General features: G+C 39.8%; 1 protein-coding gene across 1 annotated transcript in view; it reads right to left on the reverse strand.

The window, feature by feature from the left end:
- Positions 1-1640: 1640 nt before the first annotated feature.
- Positions 1641-13713, reverse strand: part of MAP7D2 (MAP7 domain containing 2) — a 34855-nt gene continuing 22782 nt past the window's right edge. The window contains exons 9-16 of the mRNA XM_008939032.1: positions 8862-9094; positions 8343-8469; positions 6624-6828; positions 6379-6483; positions 5165-5218; positions 4446-4524; positions 3550-3736; positions 1641-1890 (exon numbers count right to left, since the gene is read on the reverse strand). Coding sequence (XP_008937280.1) covers positions 1641-1890; positions 3550-3736; positions 4446-4524; positions 5165-5218; positions 6379-6483; positions 6624-6828; positions 8343-8469; positions 8862-9094 — 1240 coding nt within the window. The remainder of the gene's footprint in view (positions 1891-3549; positions 3737-4445; positions 4525-5164; positions 5219-6378; positions 6484-6623; positions 6829-8342; positions 8470-8861; positions 9095-13713) is intronic.

Below are 13713 nucleotides of genomic sequence, written 5' to 3' on the forward strand. Positions count from 1 at the left end.
CATCCAGATGCTTCCAGAACATCCAGGGGGCTACAGCAGTGCTCCCCCCGGTTGTGTCACAGCCTTTGCGTCTCTGCTGCAACTTTTGCATGTTGTTTTGCTGCTGACTAAATCTGGTTTGGTTGAGCCTATAGAAAGACAAAATACTTCTCCACGTGATAGAAAGCCTGCTGGTATTAATCAAGTGTCTGCATCTTCAAAGATTAACATGTTATCTCACCCCCCAACTACTCACTTGGATCTACTACAGCTATTCTACATATATATATATATATATATATATTAAGGGATTACACTAGGCATTTTGCCTACTTTGTTTACGGGTGTTACACAAGTATGTTTTTTAACACATAGTTGATAGTTGCTCCCAGACTAATGAATGTTAACCAGTAAGTGCCACTAGTGACTAAAAGTGTCAACATAACCATAACGGAACAGCTCCCACACTCCACAGTCAATAAGAAGGCTCTTGATTCCAGCAGTTATATATTGTTCAAGTGTCTTCATCTGCAGTTTTCAATTATACACCTCCATAAAAGTTATCAATAACTCCTTGTTGAAGACAAAAAAGATAGGCACAAAACCAAAGTACAGCATATTATTTCATTTCAATGCACTGAGGGCAAACGTCATCATTATTTACAAGAAAAAGATGTCTAAATGGATGTATGGCAAAGGTTAATGAAGAATTATTTCAAAATAAAATGCACAGGTAAATAAAAATCACAGTGAAGTGTTGAGATGAATTTTAAATTAAAAGAGAAAATAAGTGCTTTATTTGCAGTTAAAGCTCAAATCCTAATGCACACTTGGTCTTCCCTGAAACCACCAAAGCTCTAGATCATTGGTTTCTACCAAAAGCAGCCAGTTACTCAACATGTTCCCTGGGAAGACAAAGTTATATTCAGCTCTGATTATTTGAAATCCAGTGTTCAAAGACTGCAGAAGCTTTTTCAAGAGACAAGCTCATATTTTACTGCCAGTAGCCTCACAGGGATTTGTATCTTTGACAAATTGCTACCTCCGTCAATTAAAAAAAAAGAGAGAGAAGAATATCAGGTCAGCCGTGCAGGTCAGATGACCTAAGATTTGAAATACACTCTTTAAAAAAAATTGACTGTGGCATTGTACTTTGCAACTGTCACTGAAGCCTATTATGCTTTTTTACTATGCAGGCTTTCCAGGACAATTCTACACCGTGCTGCAAGTATTTACAGCAACAGAAAAGGATAAGCAGCAGCAACAACTACCATCTTCTACATGGCCCCACTTTCAACTGTTTTCTTCATGCAAATAGGTTCCAAAGACTTATAGGAAAGGAACTGTATTAATGGAGAGAAAACCCAACTCTTCTCACTATATTCTGAATGCATAAAGGAAACATTTCCATTTCCCAGACACGTTTGGTTGCTATGATATGCTCAATCTGCACATGCAGCCAATTGACAAAGAGCTGCAAGTATGAAAGGTTATGCTGAATTTAAATATCTAGGAGACCAGCCTTCTTCCTCTCTCCACATACGCTGTTTACAACTGCTGTATTTTGCTGGGAAGCTCATAAGTAATCACAGAAATTTATCATATCTAAGATGTTTATCACAATACTGTACCTTTGTCTGTTCTGCTGAAAAGTGAGGTTGTCAACAGATAGAATTAAGTGTATTTTCCTGTCCTGGACTGTTAAATCCCTCAATCAAGTTTTTGTTACAGTCATCTAGACTAATGGTATCACTGGATGTCTTAGAATATGTAGCTTGGCCTGTGAAATCCAAGAGATCTTCAAGAGCCTTGGCATTGCTTGTCCCATTTTGGTCCAAAGAAACACCGGGCATGAGTTCATTCATGGGTGAATATTCAGGGATAGAGATAAGTTCTTCTTTTGAAACCGGGCTATATAAAAGATAAACAAAAGGAAGATGCACAGTAAGAGGTGTGTAACTTTTCATTAAGCAATAACCAAATTAATCTTCTGACTGTCCAAAACCTTCTACCTATCTTGAGGCCGGCTGCAGCAAGGCTTTACCTAGAGTATGTCCCAGTCCAAACAAAAAGAGGTTACCCTCTTCAGGATGGAAGGTCACACCGAATCCACATTCTTTAAAGACTAATGTTTGTGATAGCTGTGTGATATGAACACTCATCTCTGAAAAACACATTTCTGGTAGTTTAGTGTCAAGTCATCATTTCAGTCCCTCCACCATTCCCTTACTTAAATTTTTATTGCATCTTGTAGATTATTGTCCTCACTCATCTAAATCACTTATCTAAAGCACTCACAATTCACAACTTGAATAAGAAGTTCCTTCCTACAACCTTGAAATATACTTCAGATATTAAAAATCCTAGAATTAAATTTAAGAAGCACGGCTACCAGGCAACATTGCCAAGACCAGTAGGGCGAGTGCATTTCAGTTTGGAGAAGAGAAGGCAGAAGGATTTCACAAAGACTTCAAAAACCAGGAAGAACTGGTGGGTAAGCTGAGAGCAAAACTACTGTGCATCACCTCCTGCAACACAAAACCTAGGGAGTGCCCAATAGCACTGGAAAGAGAGTGGATTTAATGCCTGTCAATGTAATTTACCTAGTGAGACTGTACTGTAGAACTTGCTGCCAGCTGAGGCCCTGGGTACAAAAATTATCAGCAGGTTGAAAAAGGAGTTGGATAAACTCACAGGCAACAGGTCCATCTGTGGCTATTTAGAAAGGCAAGGCATATTTGTGCCCTCTAACATGCCCCATGTAACACCTAACACTTCTGTGTGGTCTTGGGGTGTAGAAAGTGGTGGGCTCAGGTGTTCTAACTAGCTTTTTGTATTGATACTCTCCTGAGACAAATAGTGGGCTGGATGGACTTCTGGTCTTGTCCCAGTAGGGAGGGCATTTCCTATGTATTTCTACAGATTTACTGGCAATTCTGAAACAGTATGAGAGGTTAAATTGGCTTGCTGATTAAGGAAGCAATGTATAACGATTCCATGTGAAAAATTCAGAGCTAGATTTCTCAGAACAGCCTTAAATTATCAATTTCTTTCCTCCAAGTCCTTCCATCAAAAGCCAACAGTATTTAATACACACTAAGCTATTTACTCATTTCCACATATTTGTTCCAATTAAGTACTTCAAATACTCAATTAATGTTTTCTTTATTCTGGTTGTATGGAGGGAGAAAAGCTCATGCATCATAGCTATACAGTTTTGACACCAATTTAAAAAAATAAAAGGTGACATGTGGCAATATCTGCAGTAGCTACTTTCCCAGAACAATCTGAAAGGTTTGGGCAAACTTGTATGGAGTCCATAAGACTGTAAAAGAACTTCAGAGCCCTCTCCCTTGCCAAATATGCAAGAGTAAGATGATGTTCTGTTGACTCTTGTCTGAAACAACCAATTTGCACCTTGACAGGAGTGGACTACACCACAGTAGACCCCCGACTGCCCCATTGTGGAGCAGGTGAGAAGTAAAGCAGTAAGTAATAACAAACGAAACAGAGAAATTTTGTCTGTCTAATATGAATTCCACAGTTTCTGTTGGTAGATACTCTTTGTACCTCACATCCATAGACTGAACCTCATCTGCTGAATCTTCCATGCTGTTAGATTTCCCATCAACAGCTTCCAGCTGAATAAGTCCTGGAACTGACTTCAGTCCATTAGCAACTACATCTTGGGAAGGGATTACAGTGGAATCACTTTCTAAGCTTTTATTTTTCAGGCAGGTTGTCAATCCATTGATCTCTACAAAAGAAGGTTAGAAATCATGAAAGCAGCAACTTCTTTATTTAAATAGTTTTTTAAAAATCATAAATGCTTTGATGTCATATATTGAGCAGAAAGAAACACTGACAGTGCAGTAGGACTCATTTTCATCTATGGCTCATCATATTATGCTGTCAATCCTCTCTTCCACTCTAAACTTGCTCTTTATGCTACATCTTCTAAATTTGAAGAAACAGGAAGAGAATGTTTTACATCATGTACTAAAAGCCGTAGGCTAAGGAAGTAAAAAAGAAAACTATAGAAAAATGGCAGATACATACATTTCATTTATTAAGTGTTTAAATACACTTTTTTTGGAAAGTCAAATTAAATGTAAGGTTTAAAGTAATGCCGTAAAAAGCCTGGAAGTTCAGTGTTGTGCAAAAATTTTACCTACAAAATTCAAAGGCAGATTGCAGCAGCCAAGCATATCAGCAGACCAGAATGTCTCATTTACAGAAATGCTATGCCAGGTACTAAAATCAGGAAGAATCCTTCTTCTACTTACATGGTAAAAAACAGCTAAGTCTCTGGTTTCTAACATTTGTCACTGATGCTAATGTAGGTGTTCTTTTTTGAGATGAAAGCAAAGATTCTGTGATAATGCACAATGCTCTCTGCCTGAGATTATGAAACTCTGAAGACAGCTAACTGTGAAAAGAGGTCAGAAAAATATGGCCATTTTTACCTGGCTGGTTGAGAATGAGGGACTTTGGTTGCTTTTCCACATTGAGAGTGGTTGGTACCTCTAGTTTTGGCTCTTCTTTCTGTAATCAAGTAGAGTCAACTGTATTAGATGGACTGTAACTTGTATGTAACTGCTTGAACTTTAAACTTGTGAGACTGCCCAGGGCCACAAGGTGGTCAAAAGTCATTGACAGTAAGAGAGAATTCTTTTTTTCCTTTTTAATTAGGCATAGGATTTTGTTTTACTTCACTAAGAAAACATTCTCTGAAAGTAACGAAGAAACAATTTCTTTTGTTTTCAGAAAACTCAGAATAGAAGTGAAAACATGACTCTTCCTAGTCAGATACAATTGTCTTGCTCTCAATCCTGCATACCTGGCAGGCTTAACACGGAGAGCTCAGCAACTAATTCACTGGCTGGTAGAAAGCAGGAGAAGATGCATCACAGCAGCAAACATTACAGCTCCAGCATCTGGGAAAGGGCTCTTACCACCTTGCTAGATAGTGAAGGAGATTCAGTCTGCAACAATGGTAAAAAGCTGTGTCTGTAGCAGTGGCACAACAGTAACTGTGACACCACAACAGTCGTTCTCAGTTCAAACTAAAATTTGGGTGTAGAGCATATCTAAGTATACCTAGTAACATGGAACTACTCTAGAGTTTAATTTTCACACATGGGTAATAAAACAAAAAACCCTGCAGCCACACACTGCTTCATACCTTTATTTCTGGTGTTTCACTCCTCCTCGTTCTCTTCATTATTTCTTCTATTCTCTAGAAATTAAAAGAAATTGGAGGATGAGAAGGCAAACAATATTTAAACACAAGAGACTGACAAAGGCAAGAAAAAGACAGAAAAGCTTTTCTCTATTATTATGATCTCATCACTGCTTGTCTTGAAAGAGGAAGAATAAATAAGAAAAATAAAGAAAACAAACAATAGAAAACACCTGGGAGCTGGTTTTCACGTATCAGATCTCAAAGAACATGACTTTCTTACCAGATGCAATTCAGAGACAAACATTTCAATGCTAGGTGTTTGCAAGTTATGAGTTCTGGTTGGCTCTGGAACAAGATGGTCCTTTAAAGCCAACAGCTATTATTTTCATCTAGTTGCTTTTCCAACTTCTTCCAAATAATTCCTTTAAAAATAGTTAGGCTTTTTGGAAGAGTAAGGCATTACCCTGAAATACCTTTTTTCCTTTGCTTATTTAAAAAAAGTAGTGCAAAGACATTTCAGATTTAAAGACACTTTGGTTTGATATTCTAATCTGCAACTGCAACATGCCCTCAGCTTAGGGGTAAACAGTTAGATACAATATACTGGAATTATATATGTGGAAAGACAACCTTCTCTAACCAGAGAGGGGTTCTGCAGCTCTACAGCAGCTCTCTCTTTCCTGCCACAGAGCTGTAGATAAAGCTAATTTATGCAGCTCCAGCCATTTCCTTGTGCAACAGTGGCCAGGCAGCTCTGCTGCCTCTGCATAATGCAACCAGAGACAGGCAACCTGGGAGAAAACCTGGCTGTTAATTACAGTAACTTGCTCAGTTCATGAAGCAGAGCTTTTGCTGAGTACCTCTTTCAACAAAGTCACTCATGCTCCCCAATAGTCTGTGATGTCCTGGGTTGGGAGGCAATCGAGGTTTGCCTTGGCATGCTGTTCCCTGTTTGTCTCAGGCATTTAACTTGGTGGGTAGAGGCTAATTCTGTGTTTGGTCAGTACCTAGCCGAGTCATTTGCCCATGGCAGTTGCACTTCGTTACAGACTTGGAAGTCCATGTTCCCCTAGCATGTGAATAACAAGTACTGTTAGGCACAAATATCTCTCTGTAATCCCTCCAGATTATTATTTCTAGATACTATTGGGTACTTCCTGGGTTACGTATTCACACAAGGAATGAAATAATTCTCCTGGGACACAAATATCTACCTTCTTCCGCTCCAGTCTTTCTTGCTCAATTTGCTGCATGATTTGTTCCCTTTCAAGGCGAAGTTGTTCAGCTGCCTCACGAGCTTTGATTTCTGCTTCTTCTCTCTAATCAAACAGTGCAAAATATGATAGAGACATTATTTCTTTCAGGCAGATACTATGAAGTATCTATTTAAATGTATTATTTAAATATACACATACTTTTAGATGTATATAAAGTTTCACATTTGTGTTTGAGATGGTACCTGTTTCTCAAGTTTGGCCTGGAGCTCTTTTTCTTGCTTTTCCTTTAGCATTTGTTCTTCCTCAGCTCTCCTCCTGGCTTCCTCTTCTGCCTTTTTCCTAGCTGCTTCTTCTTCACGTTTTCTTTCCTCCTCCTTCTTACGAGCCTTTTCCTCTAGACGAAGTCTTTCCTCTTCTGCCTTTCTTTTCTGTTCTTCTCTTTCAAGCCTGCAAAAAAACACAAGAGTAGGTTTAAAAGGCTTCGGTCTTGTTGCACATGAATCCCAATGTACGTATGCCTTGCAATCAGCAGTAACTGATAATATATGAAACATGCCATGATACAGTGAACATACACCATCTGGTTGAGCATACACCAGAACTCAGGCTGCTACCAAACTTCTATTCTAATCTTATTTTCACTGCCTAAAATGTTTTAGAGAAGTTATCATTTCCTTTGAAAAACAGGTGTGATCAAAGAAAAAGAAAACATTTTCATTCTGATTGCAATTAGAGTTTCAATAATAAGCTCCAACAATAAAAACATCCCTCTTCCCCTGTACTTCACACCCAGAACATTGGTCTGCAAGTGTTTTCTTTCCTTCGTTTTGGCTGAAGATAAACAGATTGGATGAGTAGCAGGAAACGAAGTCCACAAAACACAGTGATGCACTAGAAAGAGTGGGTCTAAATTCCACCTGTGTTTCTCCTTGGCCCAATCAGAGACATCATGCTTCTTTGTCACCACACGCAAGAGCTGCTTTGTTGGAGGCCTTGATGACGGCCAGCTCAAGCTATGCTGTCTTGTGGGACCTTGGGCAGCAGCAAAACTGAGGACCAAGTATCATTGTAGGCAGGAAAGAGGGACAGAAAAAGAAGCCGAGGAAAGCTGCTATGCAAGAGCAAAGGAACATGAAGCAGCAAGCTTGCCAAAAAAACAGCTAAGCAAAACTAACTGTGTGGGTTAAAACTAAGATGAAGGTGTGCTAGCCACTGGACTGCTATTGGGGCGTGGACAGGACAGGATTAACCAGTCACAGATGCGGCCATGCCGCGAGTTACTGTAAGGATCATATAAAGCAGACGCTGTGCAGAGAATAAAGGTCTTCACTTATAACTCCCCTAGAGTCACGAAGTCCGTGCCTGCCCTCCGTCACTGCTTTGACAAGCAATAATTCTTATTCTTGCATAGCAGGGATTCAGGAAATATTTCCACTGGGCCAAACTGGCAGGCAGTGCTGATGCCACCCCCTGCCATGTTTTTTATAGAAACAGACAAAGTTGAATGTAGACATGCAAGTGTTAGTTATTTACTGTTAGGGGCTTGAAGGAAGGGCATGACAACCAGCACCCCATGGGAAAAGAGCAAGAATTTCACTGCTTAGATATACAGAGCAACCATCATTATGCCAATACTCTTAAAGCCCTCAATTCCCTACAACAGAGTTGGGCAGGAAGATGAACTTCAAGTTCATTTGTTGAATGATACAAGCTTTGTCATTTAAGACATACTACTACTGCAAGACTGTTTCTTCTACGTGAACTAGCTCATTTAAAATTGCCACAAATATTTTTTTTTTAATAACATAAAATACTTCAGGTGTGTCCATACTGCAGCTTGCAGTACACTACTACACTACAGCATGCTCCCACTTTGATTCTAAAACTACCACAATTTCAGGCATCTTCAACAATACAGATTAAATTACTAGGTAATAACTTCCACAAATCAACAGAGATACCTCTCGCGTTCTTCTCTTTCCTGTCGCTCCCTTTCTTCTTGTTCTTTTTGCAGGCGGGCCTGTCGTCTTTTTTCAGCTAGAATTTTTGAAGCTTCTTCTGCATCAGTTGTTCCTGCCGTCATCTTTCCTAGGAGAAGACAAGCAAGGGTGGAAAGTTAGGTGTGGAACAAAGAGAGTGCCCAGCACTTCCATACTCTCACAGAGGTTGAAATGGGCCTGGTTCACACTGGTGTGACACCTTTGCTTTTTCAAAAGCATAGCCCCAGCATTTTCAGCAAGATAGAATATGGGATAGTAAGGGCACCCCTAGATTTCAGCATTTTCACATGCTCATTAACAAGCATTTTTCATAAGTGAGTAACCCTGGTGAAAACTATATATTTATTGGTTCCAGCATGTACCTTTACACATTCTCAGAAGCCTGTGACTGAGCAGCTTCATGAAAAGAATAGGTCATCACTGTTTAAAAGCTTCAGGGACCCACGATCCCTTACAATATATTCTTGCAGTCAGACTCACCTTCACTATTCTCAGTCTTTCCTGCAGAAGGCACGTGCTTCTCGGAAGCCACCTGGCTTGCCTCATCAGTGTGTGCTCCTGGGGATTTTTGATGACTGACATTTTCTTTCTCCTTGTCTGCTTTCTTTTTAGGAGTTTCCTGATTGAGATTAGAAGTGGCACGATGCTTCACAGGAGAAGCTGGATATTGCTTGGCATTTTTAGGAGACTGAGGATAAGTCTTTGCAACTGTCCTGATGAGGGAAAACAAAAACCAAAATGGGCCATATATGTTACACAGCTTGGAATCAAACCCCATCTTCACATATATTGCTTCCCTTTTTTTGTCTCTGGCTACACAGGAACATCTGTTTTGAACAATGCTGGATAGAAAGCTATTGGAGTCAAGCAATCGGAACCGAAATACAGGGAACAGGCATGCAAGGGCAAATGATTACAGAAAATTCTCATTTAAAAAGACCAATAATACTGTTGAAGTTGTAGGCAAGAGATATGAAGTCATGGACTATCTAAAACAATTATTTTAGTAAAAGCGATTTCATAACAACTTTGCCAACATTACTGTATTTAACAGTCCTCCTCAACATTTAAAGCAAAACTACAGTTCCTTTCTGTCTCCAGAAATTATGGTGAAGCTCAATGCGCCGCTTTCATCTGGATACTGCCTTGTCAAACGTGGCCTTTTTCTAATAGAGTTGAATAATCTGATTTTCCAAAATAGCACCAAATACTACGTTTTACACAGGTAAAGCTGGGTACCAGAAAAAGAGACAGAACTGACCAAACCACTGTACAGTCAGCTCCACCGTCCCAGTTAGTGTTCCAGTTAATCAGCACCAACACAACAGACTCAAGGCTCCAAACTCAGCCTCTGCTCTTGTGGTGGTGGCTCTGCACAGCAGCAACGCAGCTAATGGCTCATTTGGCTGTGGCATACTTTAGGTGAAATGATAATCTTGAAGCCAGTTCTGGGAAAGCAGAAGGGTATAAGGTACTTGACATTCAGTGAAAATAGGTGCACATTAAAAAGAACAGATTACTAGGAAGCATGAAACTACATATAAACACCATTCATTATTTACATAACAGCAGTAACTAGCACTAATTACCTGTAACATTAAGGAAGGCTGGGCTGTATGACTAAGCAGTATGGAAGGAAAGGGACTACAATCTTAAAAGAATGATTTCTGTGAGTACCATTAGAATAAATAATCCTACATTAAAGGGAACATAACACGTGTAATTTTAACCTTCCCTATGGATACGCAGTTATGATACAAATGTATTATCCTTTCTCACTTTATAAAATTTCATATACTGTAACATGTTTTCTGGATGATACACTCATTCTGGCAGACCACAAAAATGAAAAACATGGATAATGACTGAAAATTCAGACTGGAGTGGCAAGTTTTGTATAGATCTAACTATAGTATTGCATGGCAAGATGCTACTATGACTATTTGCATTACAGAGCAGACAAAAATTAAACTTTTTTCCGCTCCCCCCCCCCAGTTCATGAGTTCAGGAGAAGAAAGGGTTCTTTTCTACCATATTATGCTGCATTTGAAAGAGGTTGAGTCACCAGAATACAGGAAGTTCATCCAGAGCTGCTCAGTTTGTGGGAAGGAAAAGCCTGCAGAGTATTGCACCACCCATTTTTCCTTACACCCACTGAAGAGCCATCATAGGCTCCAAAAACCCTTGAGCTGGTGGAACAGTAGCACTCCACTAAATGTGAAGTTCAGTTCAGGTATCCTCTGCCCACAGGCCCAGGAACTCCCTGTCAGCTCAGGTCCTTGTCCTCGGTTCATGCCCAAGCTAAGCCGCAGGGAAGTTTGTTCCTGCTGACCCTGAGCTGATGGCCTGGCTTGTCCTTGAACCTGCCTCAGTAAGGCCTTGGCTGACCCTGGTCACCTTCACCAGACTAGCCATGGCCACTCCTTTTGTCTACTGTGGAAATGGGTCTTGTGGGTGAGGTCCCTGTCCTTGCCTGCCCTGCTGCCACCCACGGCTCCTGGCTCGCCCTGCCTTGCAGGGCATTCTGCTCCTGCCGCTCCCTGGCAGAAACAGGCTTTGACAGATGTGGACAGGCAAGTCTCTTTCCAGATCTTTTGAAAAACAGCAATGGAAGAAGCCAATGAGATTGGTTGGTGTTGACCCAATTTGGTTTTAACACTGTCTTTAGTTTTCTCTTTAAGACATAGATGGAATCCCAGGCCCTCCTAAACACAAAGGCCTCACCAACATACGTCTCATATGTGCCTCACCACCACAGTTATTTCCAACTGCATTTCATAAAAATATAACGTGTAAATAAGAAGCAAACACTTTTTTTTTTCTGCAGCACAGAGGATGTTTCTTGCTAATGAGACACGTTTTCAAAGCTGTTTGGTTTACGCTTCCAACTTTACCACACGTTCCTTGCAATGCTTTTTATGTTGTGACAGGAGGAGCAAAACAGTCACATAACTAAGCCTGAATCATTTTCAGTATTAGCACAGAAATAATTGTTCTCTAATAGAGATGTGACAATCAAATGAAAGAGGCTGGTAGGAAGGAGTCTAGTCATGAGAGCTATGTATATTGCATTGCATAAGAATTAGAGCAGACTGGCTGTACAACTTACCTGTTGGACTAGAAACACGTGCTGAATGTTTTAAGTAATGCATCTTTGAACTTTTAGACCTATGGAAATTTTTTTCTTACAGCTCTTTGGCCAGAATTAAAAGAAACAAGCATGGCTTTTCTTGTTTTAAAGCAATTGAAAGGGAGGAAGGTATAGAAGATGAATTACTGCAAGGATGACAACAGTACAGTGCGAGAAGTGAAAAGCTGAGAAAGCCCCTCAGGAGAAAGAATCTTTTTTTCAGAAATTTAAAATAATTTATGCAATGCCAGTAGAAAGTATTACAAGGGGGAAGACTGTTCATTTAAAATATATTGTCAACTTAGTATATTTAACATTCCTAGACACAAGCAGAATTTTTACTAGAGAAAAACATTCCTCCTAATACTATTTAAATGATGCTTCTTTTCACCAGGAAGTGCCAAGCTTTATTGTGAGGACAGAAATATGGGATTATTAAAGGGGAAGTGTATAAACACATGCACAGAGGTCTGCTTCGGTTAGAAAATGCTTTATTTCTGCCATGTGAGAAAAGGAAAGGGATGCAATGAAACACTGGTAAAAATGTGGGAACACAAGTGTGCCTGATGAGGATTAGGAAATTAAGACAACAAATTGCCAAAATCCAAGAAGTGGTAGTATGTTAGTTGGTTGCAAGTCCACTCATCTCAGTCATATTTTACAAGGGAAAACAGAAGTACAGGAAGCATCTTCCTCCCTCCAGAAGCTTATAGTTTTCTCACCTAACTGCTCTGTGTTGACACCAGGGCAGCAGCTTGTAAGCACCCATTCTCACCGTGACTCTTACATGCACTGCAAGAACCTCTATCAGGTCTGGGGACTCACTGGTCCCTCAATTACAATGGCTCTTATTTAATTACAGGAGAGAGAGCCCACACTGCAGAAGAATGCCTCAGAGCACAAGAGGGATTCTGAGCTTACTTTTGCAAAGCAGAGAAAATAAAGTACATGTAGCACATAAATCAGAGGTGACATCCAATTTTGTCCATAAACAACAAAGGAGACAACAGCATGCTTCCTTCAAAACCCAAGTAGGTACACAACATGTCATTGGTTACAGCAGTTCAGAAGCCTGACTATAAACCAGAAATCTGCAGCCATGCCAGAGCTGCATTATTTTTTCCCTGTATCTCTATAAATTCAACAAAAGCTCTGCTGAAACCAAGGACCTGCATGTCCTCAAGCCTGCTTTCTGAGATTGCTCTGATCACAAGCTGTTCCTGGACCCTTGACATTTTTGCTCTGCTATCCATGGTATTTTCTCAAACACTTTCATTCTCATTTTGGTCTTTTCTAGCAAGAGACATTAATTTCTCTTTTACAGTTCTTAAAAGAGCACAAAATCAGCACAGATCTACAGAACAGTTATTTTGATAGACATACTATTACAAATGTTTTCAAAATCTTGAATTGGCCCACTCACTAGCTAGCTGCTTAAGAAAAACCAACTCAAAATAGCCTTGATCCAACATTCTACTGCTTTTATCTTTCCAAGGCAGAACAAAGATCAAGAGTAGTAAATGTAGCACATAACAAATAAAATCTGAAACTAGGTCACTGCAGGGCACAGAAACTACTTCTGTGAGGAATTCACCACATGCATCCACCTTTCAAATAGGCAAATAAAAAAAAAAATCAAAGTCTGGACTTTTTTTACTACCATAGTATTTCATTTGTAATATGTAATTTGATTGAGCGTGAACATTTATGACATCAAGGTGTGCCCCAATGGCTGCAGTGGAATGTTGCCCAAAAGAATCATGAAGTTACACATTCAGTTAGTGGACCTGTGAGAAGAGAACAGGGACACAGACTGGGAACTGGAAATAAACCAAGGACCATCACCCAGCAGCAGTGCTGCAGTCCCTCCTCCCTTCCTCTTTTCTCCTTCTCATATGAGGTAATGCTTTGGCAAAATAGTTAACACAGAGTCTTGTCAGACCCTTCCACTTTTATTCACTAGCTTATATGAAGACATTGAAAACTAAATCCTACTTCCTTAATTTGGTCAGGTCCCATTGATTTCAAAGGGACTATTTACCTAAAGACACATGAAGGACACAGGCTTTATTGCTTTGCTGATCTATAAGATAGGACACTTACCTATTCTCTGAGGGATATTGCAAGAATAAACTGATTAATGTATAGATCTCTGAAGATGAAGCATTAAAATCTAACCAATAATATGGTATTATTGATCTT

Source organism: Merops nubicus, unplaced genomic scaffold (assembly GCF_000691845.1).
Source record: "Merops nubicus isolate BGI_N331 unplaced genomic scaffold, ASM69184v1 scaffold284, whole genome shotgun sequence".
NCBI lineage: Eukaryota > Metazoa > Chordata > Aves > Coraciiformes > Meropidae > Merops > Merops nubicus.